The sequence below is a fragment of the Chelonoidis abingdonii genome, chromosome 11 (genome assembly GCF_003597395.2).
Source record: "Chelonoidis abingdonii isolate Lonesome George chromosome 11, CheloAbing_2.0, whole genome shotgun sequence".
Classification (NCBI taxonomy): domain Eukaryota; kingdom Metazoa; phylum Chordata; order Testudines; family Testudinidae; genus Chelonoidis; species Chelonoidis abingdonii.
The window spans coordinates 60841149-60862943 of NC_133779.1; the positions used below are offsets into that span (position 1 = coordinate 60841149).

Consider the following 21795-nt stretch of genomic DNA (forward strand, 5'->3'; position numbering starts at 1 on the left):
ACCTAACATAGTTCAGCATACAGCCACCACCTGTGGTTACATCAGTTGTGCATGTCTACACTTCGCTTCTTGTGTCAGCAGTGCACAGCCTGGCCAGGAGAAACATCTATCAACTGTACTGTGAGCCTGGGGCATTGTGGGACGGCTCCTGAAAACCAGTAACAGTCAATGTGAGCAACGCAGTGTCTACACTGACACTACATCAACCTAACTACAATGACTTTGACTCTACGCCACTCATGGAGGTGGAGTTATTAAGTCGGCACCGCAGGGTGATTGTGTCAGCGGGGAATGAAATTTAAGTGTAGATGTTTCCATGAGTAGGTCACCGTGAGGCGGGGGGGGGGGGCAGGGCTGGGGGCAGAGAAGGGGTTGAGCTCCCAGGGAAAAGAGAGGAAGTCAGTGTTGTCGTATATTTACTTTCACTTTACATGTTACTGAGAGCTCAGCAACGAAGGGAGGGAGATGCAAGAACACCCAGGGATGGTTCTGCTTCTCTGAGGTCACCGAGGCTGTCGGAGGGTCTGGTGCACTTGGGGTGGAAGGTAAGAGACTCCTCTCCTGCCTGGCTCTCATTTGCTGCTGCCTTTTGTTCCCAGGGTATAAGACATTTCAAAAGGCAGCTGCAAAATGAATCAATGGCTGCTGAGTCATATGACCAGCAATCAGAATCACAGGACTGGAAGGGATCTCGTGGCAGGACTCAGTATTATCGAGGCAAGCGGTTCTCAAACTTTAGCAACCTGAGGACCCCCATTTTGATTTAAGATTTTTAAGGGACCCCCCAAAATCCCTGCTCAGCCTTTGCCCTGCCCCCTTCCCCAAGACCACACCCCTTCTCCAGGGCCACCCCCAGTCACCCCCTCCTTCTGTCACTGGCGCTCTCCCACCCTCACTCACTGTCACCAGGCTGGGATAGGGGGGTTGGGCTCTGGAAGGGGGTTCAGGGTGAGGGCTCTGGGGGGCAGTTTGGGGGCAGGAGGGGGTCCGGGTGCGTTCTGTGGGAGGCAGTTTGAGTGTGGGCTCTGGGAGGTAGTTTGGGTACGGGCTGGACAGAGGGCTGGGGTGAGGGCTTACCTTGGGCAGCTCCCAAAAGCAACTGGCACATCTCTCTGGCAGCAGCTCTAGGCTGGGGAGGCAGGGGGTCTCTGTGTGCTGCTCCCAGCCAATGGAAGCTGCAGAGGCAGCGCTCAGGGTGGGAGCAGTGCACAGAGACCCCTTGCCCCAGCAGAGGCTGCAGGGACATGCCACTCGCTTCCAGGATCAGCATGGAGCCAGGGAGCTTGCCTTAGACCCCTGTGCCAGCAGACTTTTAGCATGCAGGAGGTGCTGGGAGGGAGGGGGAAGAGTTGATCAGCAGGGTTTGTGGACCCCCTAGGAAACCTTCAGGGACCCCCAGGGGTCCATGGATCCCAGTTTGAGAAACACTGATCTAGACCGTCCCTGACAGGAGTTTGTCGCACCTGCTTTTAAAAAACACCCAGTGATGGAGAGTCCACAATCTCCCTGGGCAGTTTATTCCAGTCCTTAACCACCCTGACAGGAAGTTTTTCCTAACATCCAACCTAAACCTCCCTTCTCGCAATTTAAGCCTATTGCTTCTTGTCTTGTCCTCAGAAGTTAAGAACAATTTTTTCTCCCTCCTCCTTGTAACAACCTTTTATGTACTTGAAAACTTATGTCCCCTCTCACTCTTCTCCTGACTGAACAACCCAGTTCTTTCAATCTTCCCCTTGTAGCTCATGTTTTCTAGACCTTTCATCATTTTTGTTGCTTTTCTCTGAACTTTCTCCAATTTGTCCACATCTGTCCTGAAATGTGGCACCCAGAACTGGACACAGTCCTCCAGTTGAGGCCTAATCAGCGCTGAGTAGAGCATAATACACAACCCAAAAGTTTTTTTTTTAAAGCATCCCATAGAATATAATGGAAAACTATGTTCCTGCTATGGACTTTCATAAGGTAGTTATAAACCCTGCAGAAATGATGTGGGGGTGTGATTTCATTCACACCCAATACCTATTGCTCTGCTGTGGCAGTGAACAAGGGACTTAAAGTGGGAGTGAATATTTTCACTGACGTTAAGGCCCCTTTATGCTGCCACAGAGTTTTAAAAGGGCCTTAGTGAAAATGAAAACCAGGCGCTAAATTTCTATTCAATTCTAGAGCTTTTAGTGTAATTTCTATAGACCCCCATTAAGGGTTAGGTGTAAAATGGCATAACCACATTAATTCCAGTGGAGCTATGGCCCATTGACACTAGCTGGGATCTGGCCCATGCTGCTTGCCTAGTGTAAAGCTGTTCATCCTGACTCTTGTTTACACTAAGTCCCTTTTACAAACCTCTGGCTCGCTGCAAGACCCTGGTGAAGAAGCCAGCACTTGACAGAATCAGGCAGCCGGAGTGACTCCCGGTTTGCACTGGGGCTGCAGGGCCAGTGTGAATGTTGTTCCCAGGGGCTGGAATGCAGCTAATTGGAGCTCTCTCTCTCTCCTTCTCTTGCAGATACAAAATGGTCAGAAACAGGGTGGGAATGAGCCCTGGCTGGTCACTACTTTTGGTGGCTCTGTGGACTCTCTATGGTACGTGCCGCCTGCTTCACTCTCCTGCTTCTATTGTGCAATCTGGTGTCACTTTAATTGTCCATTTCCCTATTGGATTCCCCCATCCCCCTGCTTTTTCTAAGCTGGTCCCAGTCCCAGTGGTGCTGTTTCAGATTTTTGGAGGGCCAGGGACCAACTTTAACCATGATTTCAAGGGGCAACTCAGGCATCTGAAAACTCTAGTTTTTTTTTTTTTTTTTTTTTTTTTAAACACAGATAACTTAGAAATTCACTGCCAAGAGAAAGAAAAATATAGATACCAGCCCCAATTAAGCCATATTTTAAGTTTATATGTTCTAAACTTGCAATCAGGAGATTGTATTGATTTATTTTCATAAAAAATTAAGTTATTTTACAGATATAATTAAAAATACAGGAGTGAGCAGACTCACCCCTGCAGCACCTCCTGGGAATTACCTTGATTCCAGCTCCAGAACACCCTCTGCAGGCCAGTGATCCACCTATGCTCTGGCCCCATGTCCCTCCCTGGACCCAGTGCACTTTTACATGGGGTGCTGCCCCCTAGCAGTAACCCCTTTTTCTCTGGGTCTCCCCTCATTGGGGAATCCCCACTCACTAGCCCCACCTCACCTCAGTATCAGGCTACTGCCAGTCATTGTCTAGCCCCCACACCCTGGGGCAGACTGCAGTATCAGCCACTCAGCACTGGCTAGGGTGGGTTTGGACCTGCTGCTTTGGCCTGCCCCTGGGCTGCCCTCTGCAACCCCCAGTACCTGTTGGCCCTCTGCTAGGCTGCAGCTTTCCAGGCTGAAGCTCCCCAGCTCCTCCACCCATTGCTTCACCCAGGCCCCCTGTGTCCAGGCCCCTGCAACCAAGCCCTTCTCCTTCTACAGATGGAGGGAGACTCCTAGCTGCCCCTGACTTCTCTGCCTTTATAGGGCCAGCTGAGTCTGTTTGGGGCGTGGCCCCAGCTGCAGCCACTTCCCCCAATCAGCCCAGCCTAAAAGCTGCTTTCTCCAGCCACAGCCCCCTTCCAGGGCTGGTTTAAGCCCTTTAGGGTAGGAGCAGGGTAGCTGCCCTGCTACAAATACAATATGAAAATAATTGTACAATTTGCAGAATGTCTAAAATTATGTGTTTAGCTAATTTGTTTAACCTGGTACCGCAAAGGTGAGTACAAGCTGCATTTATGTTCTAGAACGTATGGTCACGGGCGGTGGGTGATGGAGGCCGGAGGACACTAAGCCTCCCCAAACCTCCGCTGATGCTCACTGCCATAGCCCCCAGACCGGGCCATGGTGGGGCTCAGAGCTCCCCCAGTAGCCTAGGCTCGGGGCTCCTCCATGAGAGGTGGGAGCGGTGGAAAGGGACATTGGGCAGAAGGGGCAGGGCCTTGGGGGAATGGGGTGGAGATGGGGGCAAGCCTCCCCAAATGGAGGGGTGCATCTGCCTCCCCTGGACACTGTTATCTGATTGTACCACATTAAACAATGGATGACAAAGCACAATATGGTAATAATGAGAATTACTCTAGCCAGGACAGGTCAGATATCTTAGAACTCACTACTGAGAGGTTTAAATTTAAGCATAAGAGAGAAATAAAATGATGAACTGCATGGACCAGCCAAAAACCTGAAAATAGCAGGCCAGTAACCTTTAAACTTGGGAAGGATAAAATTCCAGAGAATAGACCTGCCTTGCGCATTTTGACAGGAAGTACCAAGAAGTAACTACGACAACAACAATACAAGTGTGTGTGAGACTGTGTGTTGGGGCGTGTGGGAGGGAGGCTGCGTGTGCCCCTGAGTGAGTGTGTCCGCACGCTTTACATCTCCTTAAGCCCAGCCAGGGCCGCCCAGAGGATTCAGGGGGCCTGGGGCAAAGCAATTTAGGGGGCCCTTTCCATAAAAAAAAGTTGCAATGCTATAGAATACTATATTCTCGTAGGGGCCCCTGCGGGACCCAGGGCCTGGGGCAAATTGCCCCACTTGCCGCCTGCCTCTGGGCAGCTCTGAGTCCAGCACTCAGGAGCCTGAACACTTTTCAGTCCCACAGCAGCTGCAGCTCCCACTCCTGACCCGGGAGTACCAGCCCAGACAGGCTCCCTGCCCCAGCTCAGCGGAGACCCACATGGGCACGGCCACTTCTGGCATCAGCCGAGCTCTCCCAGCGCTGCGCCAGCCACTGAACTGCTTCCCAAAGGAGGGGAGCCTGCTGCAGCGGTGGGCGCTGGGGGGCCGCAGAGTGGCTGTCAGCTGTTGTCAAGGCACCCAGGTCTGGGAGGGGTGGTGATGGGAGGGCTAAGGCAAATATTGGGGTGGCTATAACCGCCCCAGCCCTCCCCTCCAGCACCACTCCATACATTGGTTATGTGTGTGCTTTTCCATTGATAGTTATCCTGGTGCAACCCCTAGAGCACGTGCACTGACTCTGGTGTAAAGCTGCCTCACACTGGTCTAGTATGTTCCCCTTCATGTACAGAACTAGCTTTACTGGTTTTAAACCCCTTCATACCATTGCAGCCATGTCTACACTACACACTTCTGCCAGCACAGGCCCTGTCTACACTGTGAACTAGGGGTCTGATTCCCCAGCTCACGGTAGTTCAGGGATCGCTGGCGCGAGTGTAGAGAGCAGTGTAAATGCAGTAGCACAGACAGCAACAGCTGCAGCCAGTGGGCACATACTCTGCATGGCTACGCCAGGCCTCTGCTGCTGCCACGTGTCGTGCCGAGGCTCCTTATACCCCATGCACTGGATCTAGTTCACGCCTACAACCCGCTAGTGTAGATGCAGGCACTGTCTGTGCTAGGAGCACTTTGCCAGGCCTATAGCATAGTGCGAAAAACCATCGCCTGTGAGCGCAACAAGCCGATCAGTAAAAGCCCAGACTGGCTGGTACAGCTGTGTGCGCAAGGGACTCCCTCCAGCCCAGCGGGGGTAGCAGAGGAATTGTACGTGGCAGTGCCGTGATGCTTTTTGTTACTAATCAGTAACTGCACTGGCCGCGGGTCTGTGGGAATGGGGTGCACCTGTTACGGATGCACATGTCCGATGGCGGCAGGCTTTTCAGCTAGTCAGTGCAAATATTTGGGGAGGGAGTGGATATGTGGGTTCAAAGGCTCCCACACCAAGCTTTGCTTCTCTTTAGGAGTCGCTGGAGCACAGTCGTCCATCACAGCTCAGTATGGCGAGGACGCCACTCTGGGCTGCACCTTCCACTACATACCAGGGGTAAAACTCCATCGATTGAACATCACCTGGAAGATGCAAAGAGCCGAGGGAGCAGCTTTCCTGGTTCACAGCTACTATGGGCAGAGGGACCTGTGGCAGGGACGGGACAAGGTTTACTGGGGCCGGACGCAGCTGTACCGAGAGGGAATCGACAAAGGAAATGCGTCCCTGCAACTAAGGGCTGTGGTCTTCCAGGATGAGGGCTCCTACTTCTGCTACGTCACATCTGAGCTGGGAACCTCGACCCAGATGATTTCCCTGGCAGTGCTAAGTAGGTTTGCTCTGCCTATGTCCCTATCAGAGCATCTGAGACACACTCACTGTGTACAATGTGATCACCCAGCAGAGTTGTGCATGTGCTGTGTGAGCATTGTGTGTTGTGTGCGTGTCATGTAAGTGTGGTGGGTTGGGAGTGTTGTGAAGGTAGTGGGTGTGCTGGGTGTCTGTTGTGCTGTGTGCATGTTAAGAGTGTGGGATGTTTGTATGTGTTACTATTTCTGGTTGGCTTCCATAAAATAGACTGGAAAATGTGACAAAAAGTTGCCTCTGGAGCTGGGTAAATAATTCTGAGCCTTGTTTCTCATTCAGAGGAGAGTGAAATGGAGTATCCCATCGTAGCTCAGCTGGAGCAGGACATCACCCTGAGCTGCCCCTTTGAATGCAGATTAAATGTCCAGCTGTTGAACATCACCTGGACGAAGGAAGAAGCCGAGGGGCCGGATCTCCTGGTTCACAGCTATTATAGCGGGATGGATATGTTGCAGAGACAAGATGTCTCTTGCAAGGGCAGAACATGGTTCCACCCGGAGAGATTCCCTCAGGGAAATGCGTCCCTGACGCTAAGGAGAGTTCGCAGTCAGGATGAGGGATTCTATATCTGCCACGTCCAGTCGGAACTGGGACGGTTTTCTGTGCGGATGCAAGTTACAGTCAAAGGTACGGGACAGCGTATTGTACAAGCCCTGAGGGGTTTTTCTACACTTGAGAAAAGCACTTGAGGTATCTCCCTCGATGTGACCTTAACCTTTCCCTGAGCCTCGGCAGGTTCTACCTCCATAGCTCTGGTCCAGGCTGTCTCTGCTTCCCCCTAGGGTCAATATGAGCCATCCGTGCATTGCTGGCTTCTGACCCCCACCATAGCCACACAAGGAGGAGGCCTTGCGTATACCTCAACGAAAGCTGTGGCTTAATGTGCAACAGAAGGGGGAAAACGAAGCAGTTGTTAGGCTGCACAAGGGATGGGATGGGAAGGGCTGAAAATGTGCTGATAGCATCCACAAGAGTTTTTACTTTTTCTGTTTGTCTTTTACAGGCTTTGTGAGTGATCAGCCATCACCAGTTGTATTCTGTGTCTTCTTGTGTTTAGCTCTGTTATCAATAATAACATATATTATTATTAAGAAGTGCCGTCCCTCCCTACTGCGGAGATTCAGGACTTTTCAGTTTTGCTCCCAACGGAGCCAGCAGGAGAGCAGAGACCAGCCTGAGTCAAACCCATTGACAGCCAATGAGTCAGCAAATCCGAACACATTCCTGCCACCACCTGCCAGCTCCTTCCCGGTGAGGCTGAAGATGTTTTTGCTTCCTTCCTGTTTGCATGTGCTGGGGGGGTTCTGGGGTTGGGTTGCTGGGTGACAAGGGGGATTCTTATATTGTCACAAACATTTGGTTTTGCTTTGAACTGTGGCATTGTTTCCAGGCTGGTTTTGTTATTGGTATTGTTAGTTATTATGGAGCAGCAGCACCCACAAGATCCACGTCCTGTACACGGGAGATGATGGTGGGATATGGGGGAGGATTGCAAGAGTTGAGCAGCAGCAGAAGGTACAAACCACAGCACGTATTAGGGGAACAAGAAACTGCAGAGGGGAGGTTGGCCTTGTGGTTAGGGCAGCAGGTGACGCTTCCCCCAAGCTGGGTTCAAGTTCTAGTTCTGCCACATCTAGCAAATCCATCTGGAAGGGCCTTCAACCGGAATTGTGCTCCTTGATCTGTCAGTGCTGACACTGGCCAGGTAATCTACCAAATGCCAGCTCTATCACAGTGCAGTATTTAGGACATAGTGGGAAAAGTGAAATGCACAAAGAGAGATCTGGTGCTGTAACAAGGTGTCACTTAAGGAGAGTTCCCTTTCTACAATGCCAAACAATTCCTGTGTCATGCACAGCAGTGCTGCAGATCTATAGCTCCTAACACTATTTTGTTTCTTTTTCCCAAATGTGAATCTTTCCTAGGAGGGAGACACGAACTCACAGACCTATGGAGAGATTACTAAAAGACGCCCTAGAAGGTCTCAAGTCATGAAACCAGGTTCTCACAGGAAGACACACAGTCTTTCAGCTCCTTGGGTAAAATACTGTGTTTTTCATGCTTTGGAGGTTTATAACCAAATCAGCCAGTGGCATTAGCAGCACTTGATCTTTAGCTGAACTAAGACGGGACAAATCCGCTTGTTTATTAGGATCAGGAATGGTTCAAGCTGGTAGAAAATAGAGGACAATGCACCAGATCCAGAACTACATTGATTTAAACCAACTGAGGATCTGGCCCTGGGCAGTTCTGTATTCTCGGGAGGCCAAGTCAGGAGATCATGGTTAAAATTTTCAAGAGTGCCAAAGTGACTTTGAAGCCCGAGTCCCATTTTCAAGGATGCCTGAGGTACTTTGGAACCTAACTCCCATTGACTTTTGGGGAAAGCAGAACTGATTTAAGTGACAGGTAGGGATAGTTCCAGCATCCAGTTATTAGTGAGGGGGAGAACTGAGTAGTTTGGGCCCCCTAGATATTTCTATTTAAAAAACAAACAGCCTTCCACGAATCCAGAGGCTAATTTGACCCCTGGAAAATCTTGGAAATTAAGAGTTTAAAACAGTAAAATTTGGCCCTTTTTGTTGGTATTTTTCTGTAAATTATATAAAGGATGAAACCTTTATAATCTGCTGCAATTCCACTGGATAACGTTGTACATATAAGGGCCTTTCTGACAATAATTGGGGGACCCTTGAAAACGTTTTTTTGGCGGGGACAGCAAATATACCAGGCCTGATGAAAGAACCACCAGGCCCCACAAGTCCAGAGCTTCTAGAAAATTAAGTAAAGATTCGAGAGCTTTGCTGAATCAAGGTCATAATGAGCTGGAGCTCTGGCATGTGACAAAAGCAGACGTCCTTAAATGTCCTCAGAATCTTGTTGCCTATTGATTTCAGACCCTATTGAGCGTAGCTGTTGGTTTTGATTCTATACTGACTGTGGAAACGAATCTACTGATAACTGGAATGTGTCATTTCCTTTCTTTAAGATGGGCAACCAAAACAGCATGAACTACACGGAGGAAGTGAAAAAGAGGCGGGTTAGTAGGAGTTTCCCATACAATGTGAAGAAGAAATTGCAGAACTGAAAGCTGCTGTTGCAACAAATAACCCACCAGCTGGCTGCTGCGCTGCAAGAGGTCAGTGAGGCAGTCAAGCATGAAAGGCTCAAAGTTGCTGTAGTCGGAGAGACGGGATCTGGAAAGTCATTTTTTGTCAATGCCACCAGGGGTCTGAAAGAACATGATACAGGTGCTGCTAGGACTGGGGCGCTGGGAGAAATGATGGTGGAGCCCAAGGCTTATTCAGATCCCAAACACCCCCACGTGATGCTATGGGACCTGCCAGGGATCGGGACAATGAACTGTACCTTAGATATGTTCCTTGAGCAGCGTTACTTCAGACGTTATGACTTGTTCATTATCATGTCCTGTGAGTGCTTCACACACACCGACGCCAGACTTGTGGAGGAGATTTGAACACTGGGGAAGACGTTTTACTTTCTGTTCCAATGTGGACTTGGACATGGCGTCTGCACGGAGAAGAAACGTCTGTGAGGAGAGCGCCCTGCAGACAATCAGAGAGGACTGTACATTGCACCTGGGAGGGGAAACCGATGCTTTCCTTATACCCAGCTGGGCCCCTGACCAGATTTATTTCCCCCACCTGCAGGAAATGCTAGCTGAGGAATTCCGTACATGCTTTGTAGCCAGCTCCCTCAGCAAAAAATAAGTGTCATTGTAGGAGCCGACACGGTGCAAAATTTTCTACTTATGTAGCTCCAATTTACGCCATCAGAGATTTTGGCCCATGTCCCATTTTTGTTTCCCTCTGCCAACAAAATCAGGTACCTACAATTTATTAAGAGTCCCACTGGCCAGGGAGTCACAGCTCTTTCCCCGCTGCTCTGGTGTTCTGGAGGAGGGTTGGTGTGATGGTTTGGGGAGCTGTCTCCAGACCTTCTGAATTCCAGGCGAAGCATGAATTGTATCACCCTGTCGTAGAAAGCCGGATCCACCTCTGCCGACAGCGCACACAGCAGGCACACGCCAGGAAGGTACTTGACATTCAGCCATGGCACACTGACCACACTAGCTCTGCTAAAGAGCTGGAGCCTACGGGAGCATAAACAGTTTGCTCTTCCCTGTCCAGAGAGAGGGGAGAAAACACACAGCAAACAAACAAATAAATAAATAAAAGGCCGATGGCACCTCGTCATGGTGCCCGGGTTAATTGACCTGGGCATGTGCTGTGGGGTTAAGAACACCCAGGAGGACCTGCCCGCTTGAGCTTGAGCCAGAGGGCCGAGACCCTCCCCACTTGCTGGATTTCACAGCGCGAGCCCAACTCAATTGACCCAAGCTCTGAGACTCGTCGCTGCGAGGGTTTTGTTTGCTATAGAGACAGACCCTCAACCTGTTCTTTGCTTAGGTGTCCTATGGGTCGGGCTCCCAGACACGGGGTTACAGCTCCTTATGAGTAGGCCACTCAGGCAGTTTTATTCCCTAATTCTATTTGTTGTTTATACAGCAGCCAGCAGGTGGTGTCCAGCCGCCACCACCTATTCCATGTTGCATTTAGGTTTCCAGATCTATTTGTACCAAGTCCACAATATTATCTGCCTGCTTGTGAATGAGACTATTTTGTAGTGAACTTATTCTTAATTACCTCCAGGTCTACAGTATGCACAATTCCTGCTCCCAAACCAACTCCTCCTAATATGGTGTCTGCTACATCTCCTTTTGCTGAGCCATTGGAGTGTGAATGTGTTTTTATCCAGGCTGTTATAATAGGCAGGGAGTAGGGTGAACATTTGGGTTCCAATTTAGACACATTCAGCTGAGTCCAATCCATACCAATTTTTATTTTTAGTAATAGTGGATTTAACATAATTTTTACTGGATCACTTTGAGTCACAAACAATTTTGTTTTAAAATGTAACTGAGGTACCTCTTTCGAATGCATGGTCTCTAGTCCAGGTTCTGATTCATGTGTCCGGGAACCATAGGTTATTGTGGAATATGGTCCAATACCCCGTAGTAAATTGAACATGTGGTGTTCATAAGGTGAACCTTAAGTCCCACTTCCCCTTCCCAGGCATACACATTCGTATTTCCTAGGGGTTTTAAGAGCTGGCTAGTGTTTTTATCATACCATTCCATGAGGATCACGTGTAGGAATCCACGATTGGTTGGCGGGGAGTGAATTAATCCTTAAATATTGGCTTATAAGGAGGGCTGCAACTTCTCCCATGATCGCTGTAATTATCTATGCACTAAACGTTCCCAGAAACAGGTAAAACCAGACCTTACACTGGACTGTCATTTCTGTGGATTAAAATGGTGGTTAAGCAGCGCCCCGTGCTCAGGTTCTGGGATGTCCTTTTCTGCAAAGAATTCAAGCATCATTATTTATGTAAACAGTTTAATTTGTGAAACATGTACCCATTTCAGGGGTTTTTAATACGGTATACCAGGGGTCGGCAACCTTTCAGACGTGCTGTGCTGAGTCTTCATTTATTCACTCCGATTTAAGGCTTCGCGTGCCAGTAATACATTTTAACATTTTTAGAAGGTTTCTTTCTATAAGTCTATAATATATAACTAAACTATTGTATGTAAAGTAAATAAGGGTTTTAAAATGTTTAAGGAGCTTCATTTAAAATTAAATTAAAATGTAGAGCTCCCTGGACCGGTGGCCAGGACCCAGACAGCGTGAGTGCCACTGAAAATCAGCTTGCGTACCACTTTTGGCGGTATACCCACGGGCTAAGGTGGTCCACTATGGAGTATGGGCCTATCCATTTTCATTCCGATGAGTGACCCCTTTTCCTCATTTTAGGGTACATCACTTGATCCTCTGTTTCCCACAGAGCTGCCTTTGTGGGCTTTTGTTATTGAATTTTGTTGTTCATGTGTTCGATGGCCTGATTAACCCAATACTGGCAGGTGGTTTTATTTTCTTGTAACCATTTGAGCCATTGAAAATAATGATGCTGGGTTACAGTAGAGCTCTCTTCTTCACCCTGTTACCAGGTAACTAGCATCAATCACTAGGCGCATTGGATGTCCAAACAGAATTTGAAAGGGTGGAATTTTTGTCCTTAGTCTGTTACCGCTGTGGATGGCAGCCGAAATCAGAGGCAGTTTATCCAGCCTGTCTTTCCCTGTGTGATTTTACTGCCTTCCGGAGCGTGTCCTTAATAGTGCGGTTCATGTGCTTTACTTGGCCTGAGGACGGTCTGGTGTATGGAGCTTTTGTTTAATTCCCAAGGTTTGTATCATTACTGTAAAGATTTCTCCTACAAAGGCTCCCCCATTGGTAGTATGTAGATCTGGCAGTGCCATATCTACACCCTACCTCATTAAAGAACTTTTTGGTCACTACCCTGGTGCTGTTGTTTTTAGTAGGAAATGCCTCCACCCATCCTGAAAAGGAATCAATTATCACCAACAAATACCGGAATCCTTCCTTCCTCCTTGGCAATTTATCGATAACATCAATTTGAACCCTGCGCTGCAGCCCAAGCCTTCGTTGGTGCATCATGGGTTGCCAGGGTGGAGAACGAGCCTTGTCCTGAGTGCACCGCACACAATTTTGCACCCACGTTTTAACATCTTCCATACACTCTCATTCTGCTACTTGCTTTAGCCTTCTTAAAGTCCCTTCCACTCTTTCATGCATAAACTGATGGGCTACATTAAACAAGTCTCGTCTTTCGATTTTCCCTGGAACTCGGTTAGGGCCATCTGTAGCGCCATCTATTGGCTCAGATGTGTCAGCACAGATGTCCCTTTTCTGACTTCTGGTTACAACTTCTATGTGGTGCTGTCGGGCTCTTGTGTCTACCGGTTATTCCAGGTGGTCTCCATACCGGTCCTTTACTGTGGGCCTTTACATGTCGCACCTTTAACTGTTTAGGGGTCTTTGTTACCCATATTTCCATTCCTCTGAATATGGAATATCCTTTACATCTACTGCTTTCCAGCCAATCGGGTTGTGACAGGTTTGGTCACAGAGACCCCCTTGGGACGGTCACCTGACATGCTGAAGTTACCTCTGAGCCTGTTTTGATCCACTCAGCTAAGGGGCTTCTCAGTTAACAGGGACTTTCCCAGTGTTCAGCCTTTCTGGGAAATTTGCAATTTGTACAGTTCTAGCTTCTCCTGAGCTTTACTCTCACTCATTTTGCTTACTTTTCTGTCACTATTTCCCTTACTCGAAATAAGCAAACAGAAGATCACAAACTAGTAACCACTTTGTCTGTTCTCCAGCCAGCACACGCAAAACTCACTTAAAATCAATACCAGTGTCTCAAAGCAATCAGCCGTACACAGACCCTGCTCGACTATGCCACTGCGATGGGTTTGGTCACAGAGACCCCCTTGGGACTGTCACCTGATGTGCTGAAGTTACCTCTGAGCCCGTTTTCCCTGCCAGCTTGGGACTCCAGAACCCTGCCTCGTTGAGCCTGACATGCTAGCCTGCTGCAACTGGCAGAGCCGCCCAGGTGGGGGGGGCAAGTGGGGCAATTTGCCCGGGGCCTAGCAGGGGCCCCCACGAGAGTTTTTCGGGAAACTTCTTCCACTCCCGGTCTTTACCGGCAGGGGGGTCCTTTCGCTTCAGAACCCGCTGCCGAAGTTTCCCAAAGACCTGGCTGCACTTTGGCGATGGGTCCCGCTTCAGAGGTAATTTGGTGGCGGGAGGGCCCTGCTGTGGGTCTTCCGGGCACTTCGGCGACGGGTCCTGGAATGGAAGGACCCCCTGCCGCCGAATTACCACCAAAGCGGGGGGCCCCTACTACATAAGACCCCAGGCCCCCGGAATCCTCTGGGCGGCCCTGGCAACTGGACCAGATCGCCCTCCTTGCACCACTGGGTGGCACTTTCAAAAAAAATTTAGTGTCCCAAAAAGCAAAGAGGAAGACTGCACAGAATACAATTGTGTTCAAAGTTGTTAGTGATGCCAACTTCCCACTACTTCTCTGGAAAAGCAACAGGTAATCGGGACGTAGTCATTGCAGATCAGACCTTGCACAGCAAACTTTTCACAGCTCAGGAATTAAGCAGGTGTAGCTGCATCACCTGCTACAAACGTACATCAGTACAACTCTCTCCCCCACCCCAAGAGATGCACTGGAGTCACTCCACATTTACACAAACTGATTGATGGTTCACAAAGAACGATTTTCAAAATGGTGTAACCTGGCCAAATCAAAATCAGATTTCAGCTGAAACACCTGGCTGGATTTCTGAATTTCCGCTTTATACTTCCACCCTTGACCTGATCTGTTTCAAACCAAACAAAAACACAAAGAAATTTACAGTAACCAAAATGTATATTTTTCCCTATCTTTGCTGTTGGGGGAAAAAAGATAAAACTGTTTGATTGCTTAAATGTTCCAGAAAAAAAATTTCACCCTCAGGTAACAGCCAGAGCTCTGTGCAGGTTGATTATAGACAATGCAATGAAGAGGGGATAGAGGGAAAAGGGTAAGAAATGAAGAATGTCACACACTAAGCAATTCCTGAGCCAAGTGGGATGAAAAGAATTCCAGTCCCCTCTGCTTGTAGAAGCAAAGAGGACAATGCGGGACCCACACACTGTGATCTAAACCCCTTAAATCAGTTGAAAAGTGGCTGGGTGGAGCTCACATAAATTAGAATTGAACTTTGTTGTGTGCGGTTTCAATAGATTCCATGGTACTTTCAAAAACAACAAGAAATCTGGTGGCACTTTAAGACTACCTCCTTGTTGTTTTTGTAGAAACAGACAGACACAGCTAGCCCGGATATGTGGTACACTACTTTCAGTTTCCGTATTACTTCATCGCAGACTTACAGGAAGGGCGAGTGAGCAAGAGGGCTGAAACACAAAAGGATCACCCTATTTCTTTAACTTCCCCAAGAGGTCCCAGGAATGACAGCATGCAGGGGTGGAAGGTAAGAGATTTTCTGCTCCAGGCTGGGTTGGTGAAATTGCTTCCTGGTGTCCTTTTAGCAGCTTCTTCGTGTCTGTAAGTTGAAGGCACAAATGATTGAAAATGGTTGCTCTGAAGGGCTCCTTGAAAATAGCTTTTAGATACTCTGTGTTTACCATCCACATTCAACTCCACCCTGATAACCCAGCCAAAGACCACTCCAGGGGCTTATCATTAGAGCTGGGCAAAATTGTTTGGCTGTGTGTGTGTGTGTGTGTGTGTGTGTGTGTGTGTGTGAGAGAGAGAGAGAGAGAGAGAGATCATTAGAGCTGGGCAAAATTGTGTGTGTGTGTGTGTGTGTGTGTGTGTGTGTGAGAGAGAGAGAGAGAGAGAGAGAGATCATTAGAGCTGGGCAAAATTGTTTGGCTGTGTGTGTGTGTGTGTGTGTGTGAGAGAGAGAGAGAGAGAGAGAGAGAGAGAAATGCAGGTTTGGTGACTGAAATGTTTTGTGAATTTCAGTTGCTTTTGCCAAATTATCCGTTTGAGCGGAGGGGCAGCTTAATTGCAGGAAAAAACAGACATGACATTTTATAAATGAAAAGTTTCAAAGTGGCTTTTTGTTTCACAATTTCCTCTGATTTCTTTAACTCCACAATGATTTAAAATATGGTAGAACCAAAAAAAAGTGTCCTTTGTCCCAAAGCAAAACAAAAATTTAACTTGTTCATTAGCTGGTAACTTTAAAAAGTTCTCTTTTTGGCTCAACTCCAAATGCTTTTTATTCCTGTGAGTTTTCAAAATTGCCTACAAACTGAGAAATCCATTCTTTTCCCAGTTCTCAATTCATAGTCATAGAACTGGCAGAGAGCTCAAGGAGGTTTCTAGTCCAATCCCCTGACTAATGACAGGACAAAGTATTATTTGGACTCGAGGCACACGTCGGGGGGTGGGGGGGCACGTGGGTCAAGTTTCCCCCCAGCAGCCGGCCCTAGTTGGGAGCGGACCAGAGCCGGACAGGTGGGGCAGGACCAGAGCTTTATCCCTCTGCTGGGATGCTGTCAACTGCCCGCCCCCTCCCCAGGCGTGTCACTAAAAATTGTTGTTTGTGTTAATGTATTCAACTTTCTATGCAAAATCCTAAAGGGGCCTATTAAAGGTGCTGCCTGTGCCTGCCATACGTTACAAAACCAGAAATAAAATGAACCAGTTCACGAACCCGGGGCTATTTTCTGGGAGGGCCTGGGTGTTCCAGAGCGAACAGCAGCCCACTCCCTTTACTGGCAGAGCTTAAATGCAGGGCCGGATAACTTTTTGCGGGCCCGGAGCAAACATATTTGTGGGCCCCCTGGGGCAAGGTGCAGGGGGGTGGGACAGTCAGTCTCCAGAGCGAAGGGCAGGCTGGGGGCAATGGGGCACAGTGTGGGGGGAGCAGCCCGGCAGGACGGCCCTGTTTACAAAGCTGCAGCTGCCGGACGCACACTGGCCTGGGCTGACTGCATGCCTCTTCCCCTGGAGCGTGGGCCTGTACCACACTGCCCCCCTGCTCCGTGCCCCACCCTTCTGCCCAGAGCCCCTCGCCCAGAGACCTTCACCACAGACCTCTCTGCCCAGCCCCACCCCTCCCAGAGACCTCCTCTGCAGGCCTCCCACCACAACTGCACAGTGCCCCGCACATCACACCGCTCGCCCAGTGCCCCACACATCACACTGGTCACCCAGCGCCCCACACATCACACTGCTCACCGAGCGCCCCCTGCCCATAGACCTCCCCACTGCCCACCACCTTCCTCACAGCCCCACCACCACAGCTGCACAGAACAAGGAGTAATGGTTTCAAGTTGCAGTGGGGGAGGTTTTGGTTGGATATTAGGAAACACTATTTCACTAGGAGGGCGGTGAAGCACTGGAATGGGTTCCCTAGGGAGGTGGTGGAATCTCCTTCCTTAGAGGTTTTTAAGGTCAGGCTTGACAAAGCCCTGGCTGGGATGATTAGTTTGGGATTGGTCCTGCTTTGAGCAGGAGGTTGGACTAGATACTTCCTGAGGTCCCTTCCAACCCTGATAGTCTGTGATTCTACACTCCATAGTCCTGAGGAGATTCTGCACCAAAAACCTAAAATTCTGTGCAAAATATTTTAAAATTCTGCAAATTGTATTTGTCAATCAATAAAAGTGGAGGCTCCACCATGGCAAGTGGGGCGCTGGTTGCATAAGGGGTGAGTGATACCCTGCAGTCACCCCCACCCCACCCCGGGACAGAGACTCGGCAGCCAATCCTGACATAGACAAGGGCCAGGCCTGCCCCCAAAACAGCCTGGGTCTGTCCCTCTATGCCAGGAGCACCAATGTGGGCAGAGAGGCTCAGCCCAGCAGCAGGATCCAAGTGCAGAGGACTAGTGTGGGGGGATCCAGGTGGGGTAGGGGAGGTCTCTGTGGGCAGTCTGGTGCAGGGAGCTCAGTGGGAGATCTGGATGCACAGAAGTTCATTGGGGGTTCCAGTGCAGGTGTTGGGCTCAATGCGGAGGGTTTCTCAGGGGCTCAGCGGGGTGGTACAGATGCAGGGGAGTGGGGCTTGTCAAGATGAGGTTTGATGGACTGCTTAACAGAGGAGCCCCAACTTCTGCCAAGGGATGCCACATGAGGGGCGGGGGAAGCTGGAGCCCAGCATATTCCCATCCCCTTCCCTTCCCCATTGCTCCATCTCCTCCCACCCCACCCCTTCCTTCTCCCCTATCCGCTTCCCAGCCCTGCTTCCCTGCCCCTTCTCTCCCCACCCCAACCCCTTTGTCCCCCCTGTCTCTTCCCCACTAGCCCCAGCCTGCCCCTGCCCTCCTGCCCCAGGCACTCTCTGTTGTACAGAAAACAGGAGGCTCCCAGCACACAGAAGGGAAGCGCGACCAGCACCAGGACCCAGAAAGTGGCATTTTCTGAGCAGCCCGCTCTTTTTCCAGCCAGGCAGCTCTGCACTTGCAGAAAGGGGGGGAGGTAGTTGCCTGTGACCCCCACGCCTCCCCTCTGTTTGGGGGCACTGCCCCGCCAAACTAAGCCCATGGGCATTCTCAGCTGCAGGGGATCTGTTTTCATTCCCCCAGGAGTACCCTCCCCAGAATCCCCACTGCCCCACGCCCTTCCTGCCCCCCAGCCACACTCACCGGAGGGCCAGCTGGAAGTGACTATGGGCTGATCCCGCAGCACTGCTGAGGCCAGTCAGGGATCCATCTGGCCCCTCAGAAGCAGCACAACCAGCCAGGACAGAGCAGGAGCCCGACCTGCCCCCCTCCGGACCCACATGCCTGGAGGGGCCCAGCAGGGCCGTCCCTAGACATTGTGGTGCCCTAAACAGTTCCCCACGTGGTGTGGGATTGGCCCCAGGCCTCTGCCGGGGGGAGGGGGCTGTGCCCAAGGTCTGTGGGGGCCAGAAGCAGGCTTGGGGGGCTGGGGGAAAACCACCTCCCAGCACAAGCCAGTGGGTGCTCGCGCTCCCTCACCCCCAGCCCTGCCCTGACTCCACCCTTCCCCTGCCCTGCCCCCATTCCAACCCCTTCCCCAAAGTCTCTGCCACAACTCCGCTCCCTTCCAGCCCCATTGGACCCCTCCCCCAAATCCCTGCCCTGGCCCTGCCTCTTCCCCCTTCTCCCTCCTCCCTCCCAGATAGGCGAAACAGCTGTTTCAAGGCACAAGTGCTGGGACCTAGGAGGAAAAAGCAGGCACGCGGCACGCTCAGGGGAAGAGGCGGAGGTGAGCTGGGTGGGGGGGCAGGGAGCTGCCGGTGGGTGCAGAGCACCCACAGAGTCGGCGCCTATGGCTCAGTGCAGGAGTCGGCATCCTTTCAGAAGCAGTGTGCCAAGTCTTCATTTATTCACTCTGATTTAAGGTTTCGTGTGCCAGTCATACATGTTGACGTTTTTAGAAGGTCTCTTTCTCTAGGTCTATAATATAGAACTAAACTATTGTTGTGTGAAAAGTAAATGAGGTTTTTAAAATGTTAAGAAGCTTCATTTAAAATTAAATTAAAATGCAGAGCCCCCCGGACTGGTGGCCAGGACCCGGGCAGTGCGAGTGCCACTGAAAAGCAGCTCGCGTGCCGCCTTCGGCACCCGTGCCATGGGTTGCCTACCCTGGCTCAGTGGGTACGTCTACATTGCAATAAAACATCTGCAGTTGGCCCATGTCCCCCGAGGGGCCCAGAGCCCAGGATCGTGCCCAAGCCCAGAGTCTACACTGTAATTTTATTACCCCTCAGCCCAAGCCCCCTGAGCCCGAGTCAGCTGGCACGGGCCAGCCATGGGTGTCTTATTGCAGTGTAGACGTACCCAGTGTGTCTATTTCCCCGTTCTGCTTGTCCAACAGACAGACAAGCAAACAGAGAAATGCCATCAAGTTGCATGTAGGAGCTCACTTTGCTTGGCCAAAATATAATACCACTAATTACACAATAATTAAGAAGCAGATCCCCAGCTGGGGTCAATGGGCCGTAGCTCCACTGGGGAGATTGGGGACAGATTCCCAGCTGGGATAAAACAGCCATAGCTTGAGGATCTGGCCCTTGGTCTTGAGGACTTATGGTAGATATGATGGCAGGGTCATATGGGAGATTAATTCCATTTATTTTGAATAACTGAAATATTCCTTCTCCTTTTCAAAGGCAGGCCACTTAGTTCGATTGAGCTGCTCACAGGAAGTCTCAGTAAATATCCGTTGACCCAGTAGTGGTCGAGAATAAATTTCCCACTATGAGTGAAGAAGAATTCAAAGCTGCTGTCCAAGAAGGAAACCTTAAAGCAGCAGCTTCGATAGCACAGCAGCTGATGAAGTCACCCAGCTTATTCGAAATTGCAGTCATCGGGGAATCGGGCTCTGGAAAGTCATCATTTGTCAATGCCTTCCGAGGCTTAGCTGATGATGATATAGGAGCCGCCAAAGTCGGGATGGTGGAAACAACAGAGTGGTCAATCGTGTATTCACATCCTGAATATTCTAATGTTTTCTTATGGGACCTTCCAGGAATTGGAACGCCAAATTTTCAGTCAGTTGAACACAAGAGAACTGATACATACTTGTCAGGATATGATTTTTTCCTTATTGTCACCGCTACACGCTTCAGAAAGATCCACGCCAATCTTGCACGGAAGATCCAGGAGAACGCAAAGAAGTTTTATTTTGTGCGCTCCAAAGTGGACCAAGACTTGGGGGCTGAAAAGAGAAAACCAAACTATAGTGAGGCGAGAACCCTGTGGCAGATCAGAGAGAACTGCCAAGCCCACCTGCAGAAAGCAGGGGTGAACGACCCTCAGGTTTTTCTCCTCTCCAACTGGGAATCCAACAAGTACGATTTCCCCCTCTTGAAGGAAAGTCTGGATAAAGAACTCCGCCATGCTATGTTGCAAAAGTTGCTCGACATCTCATGCTGGACCCTGCAAGAGAAGAAAACAGCCATGCAGAAGACCACATGGAAACCAGCTACCTTGTCGGGCGGTCCTGGTGCCATTCCTCTTCCGGGTCTTTCTCTTGTTGCTGACATGGCTGTCTTGATGGATTGCATGAGAGATTACTGCAAGGATTTTGGCCTGAATTCTGACTCCCTCTCTGCACTCGCTGAGCAGGTTGGGAAGCGGGAGGAAGATCTGAAGGCTGTGATAAGGTCTCCACTGGCCACAGAAATAACAATTGACCTTGTACTGAAGCTGCTGGAAAAGTGTGTAGGTAAGGGAGTGACGTATCTGACTTACTTTGCCTGGAGTGTGCCAGTGGTCGGGTCACTGTTTTCGGGACATGTTTCTTTTGGCACAACGGTGTTTATGTTGGATAACTTTATAAGTGACCTTGCTGAAGATGCCCAAAGAGTCCTGGTAAAGGCTTTGGAGGGAGAAGAGAAAAAATCAAAACAACATCACCAAGAAATCAATTTGTCTGTCATGCATGAAAAAAAGCCCCAACCAATCCATCTCAGCTGGAGGCAGGTGTGACACTGGCAGACCAGTCTGTGTGGGAGGTTTGCTAATATAGATGTTGAGGTTGCAAAAATGTGTTCAGGCGTTAGGCAATGCTGGTGAGTTGCTGCCTGCGTGAATAAATAAAATAATAGTAATAATCTCATTTTTAATATCTGTATCCCCTGCTATTTATAAGGTAATACCTGAGAACTCTATAAACCGTAAACCTCATCAGGTGTGAAATACTGGTTTGCCCCAGGAGAGATTCTCCTGCCCATCTCCTGCTCATTGAATCCAAACAGGTCATTGTGGGACATCATAGCACAGTGCTTCTCACAGGGTTCAGCAGTCAGGGTGTGGGATGGCTGGGATGTGGGGGGGTGCAGGGGTCAGGGCAGAGGCCGTGTGTGGGGGGGTGCAAGGGTCAGGGCAGAGGGCTGTGTGTGGAGGCGAGTGCAGGCAGGGCTGTGCTTAGGCATAGGAAAGTAGGCAATGCGTAGGGCTCACTTTGCCTGGGGGCACCACTCTGCAGGCAGACCAGACAGCGGGCAGCAGTGGAGCATGTAAGAGCAGGGCTGCGTGGTCCTAGAGAGAGCAGAATGCTGCAGTCTGGGAATGGATGCTGGGGTCTCTGGAAGGGAGGGGGTAAGGGCTGGGGAAGGAGCTCACCTGTGAGTGTGACTCTTTCCCCCCCTGGGTGAGTTAGGCAGGACTGTGGCTCTGGAACAGTATCCTTTGTTGTCCCCATAACATCCATTCTTCTCCCCCCCGCCCCACGGAGCACCCCCCTCCTTTCTCCTCCTCCCCAGAGCATCCCTCTCTCTCTCCTCCCTCCC

The 21795-nt window shown here is 50.1% G+C and overlaps 2 protein-coding genes across 2 annotated transcripts in view; both read left to right on the forward strand.

Annotated features, from left to right (window-relative positions):
• The window catches only part of LOC116838202 (interferon-inducible GTPase 5-like), a 190562-nt gene that overhangs the window by 123689 nt on the left and 45078 nt on the right, over window positions 1-21795 (forward strand). The window lies entirely within an intron of this gene.
• On the forward strand, window positions 14924-21114 carry LOC116838204 (interferon-inducible GTPase 5-like). Its single transcript, XM_032803250.2, has 2 exons — window positions 14924-15049; window positions 19672-21114. Exon 2 carries the CDS (start codon window positions 19760-19762, stop codon window positions 20990-20992), a length of 1233 nt encoding a protein of 410 aa, XP_032659141.1. The 5' UTR covers window positions 14924-15049; window positions 19672-19759; the 3' UTR covers window positions 20993-21114.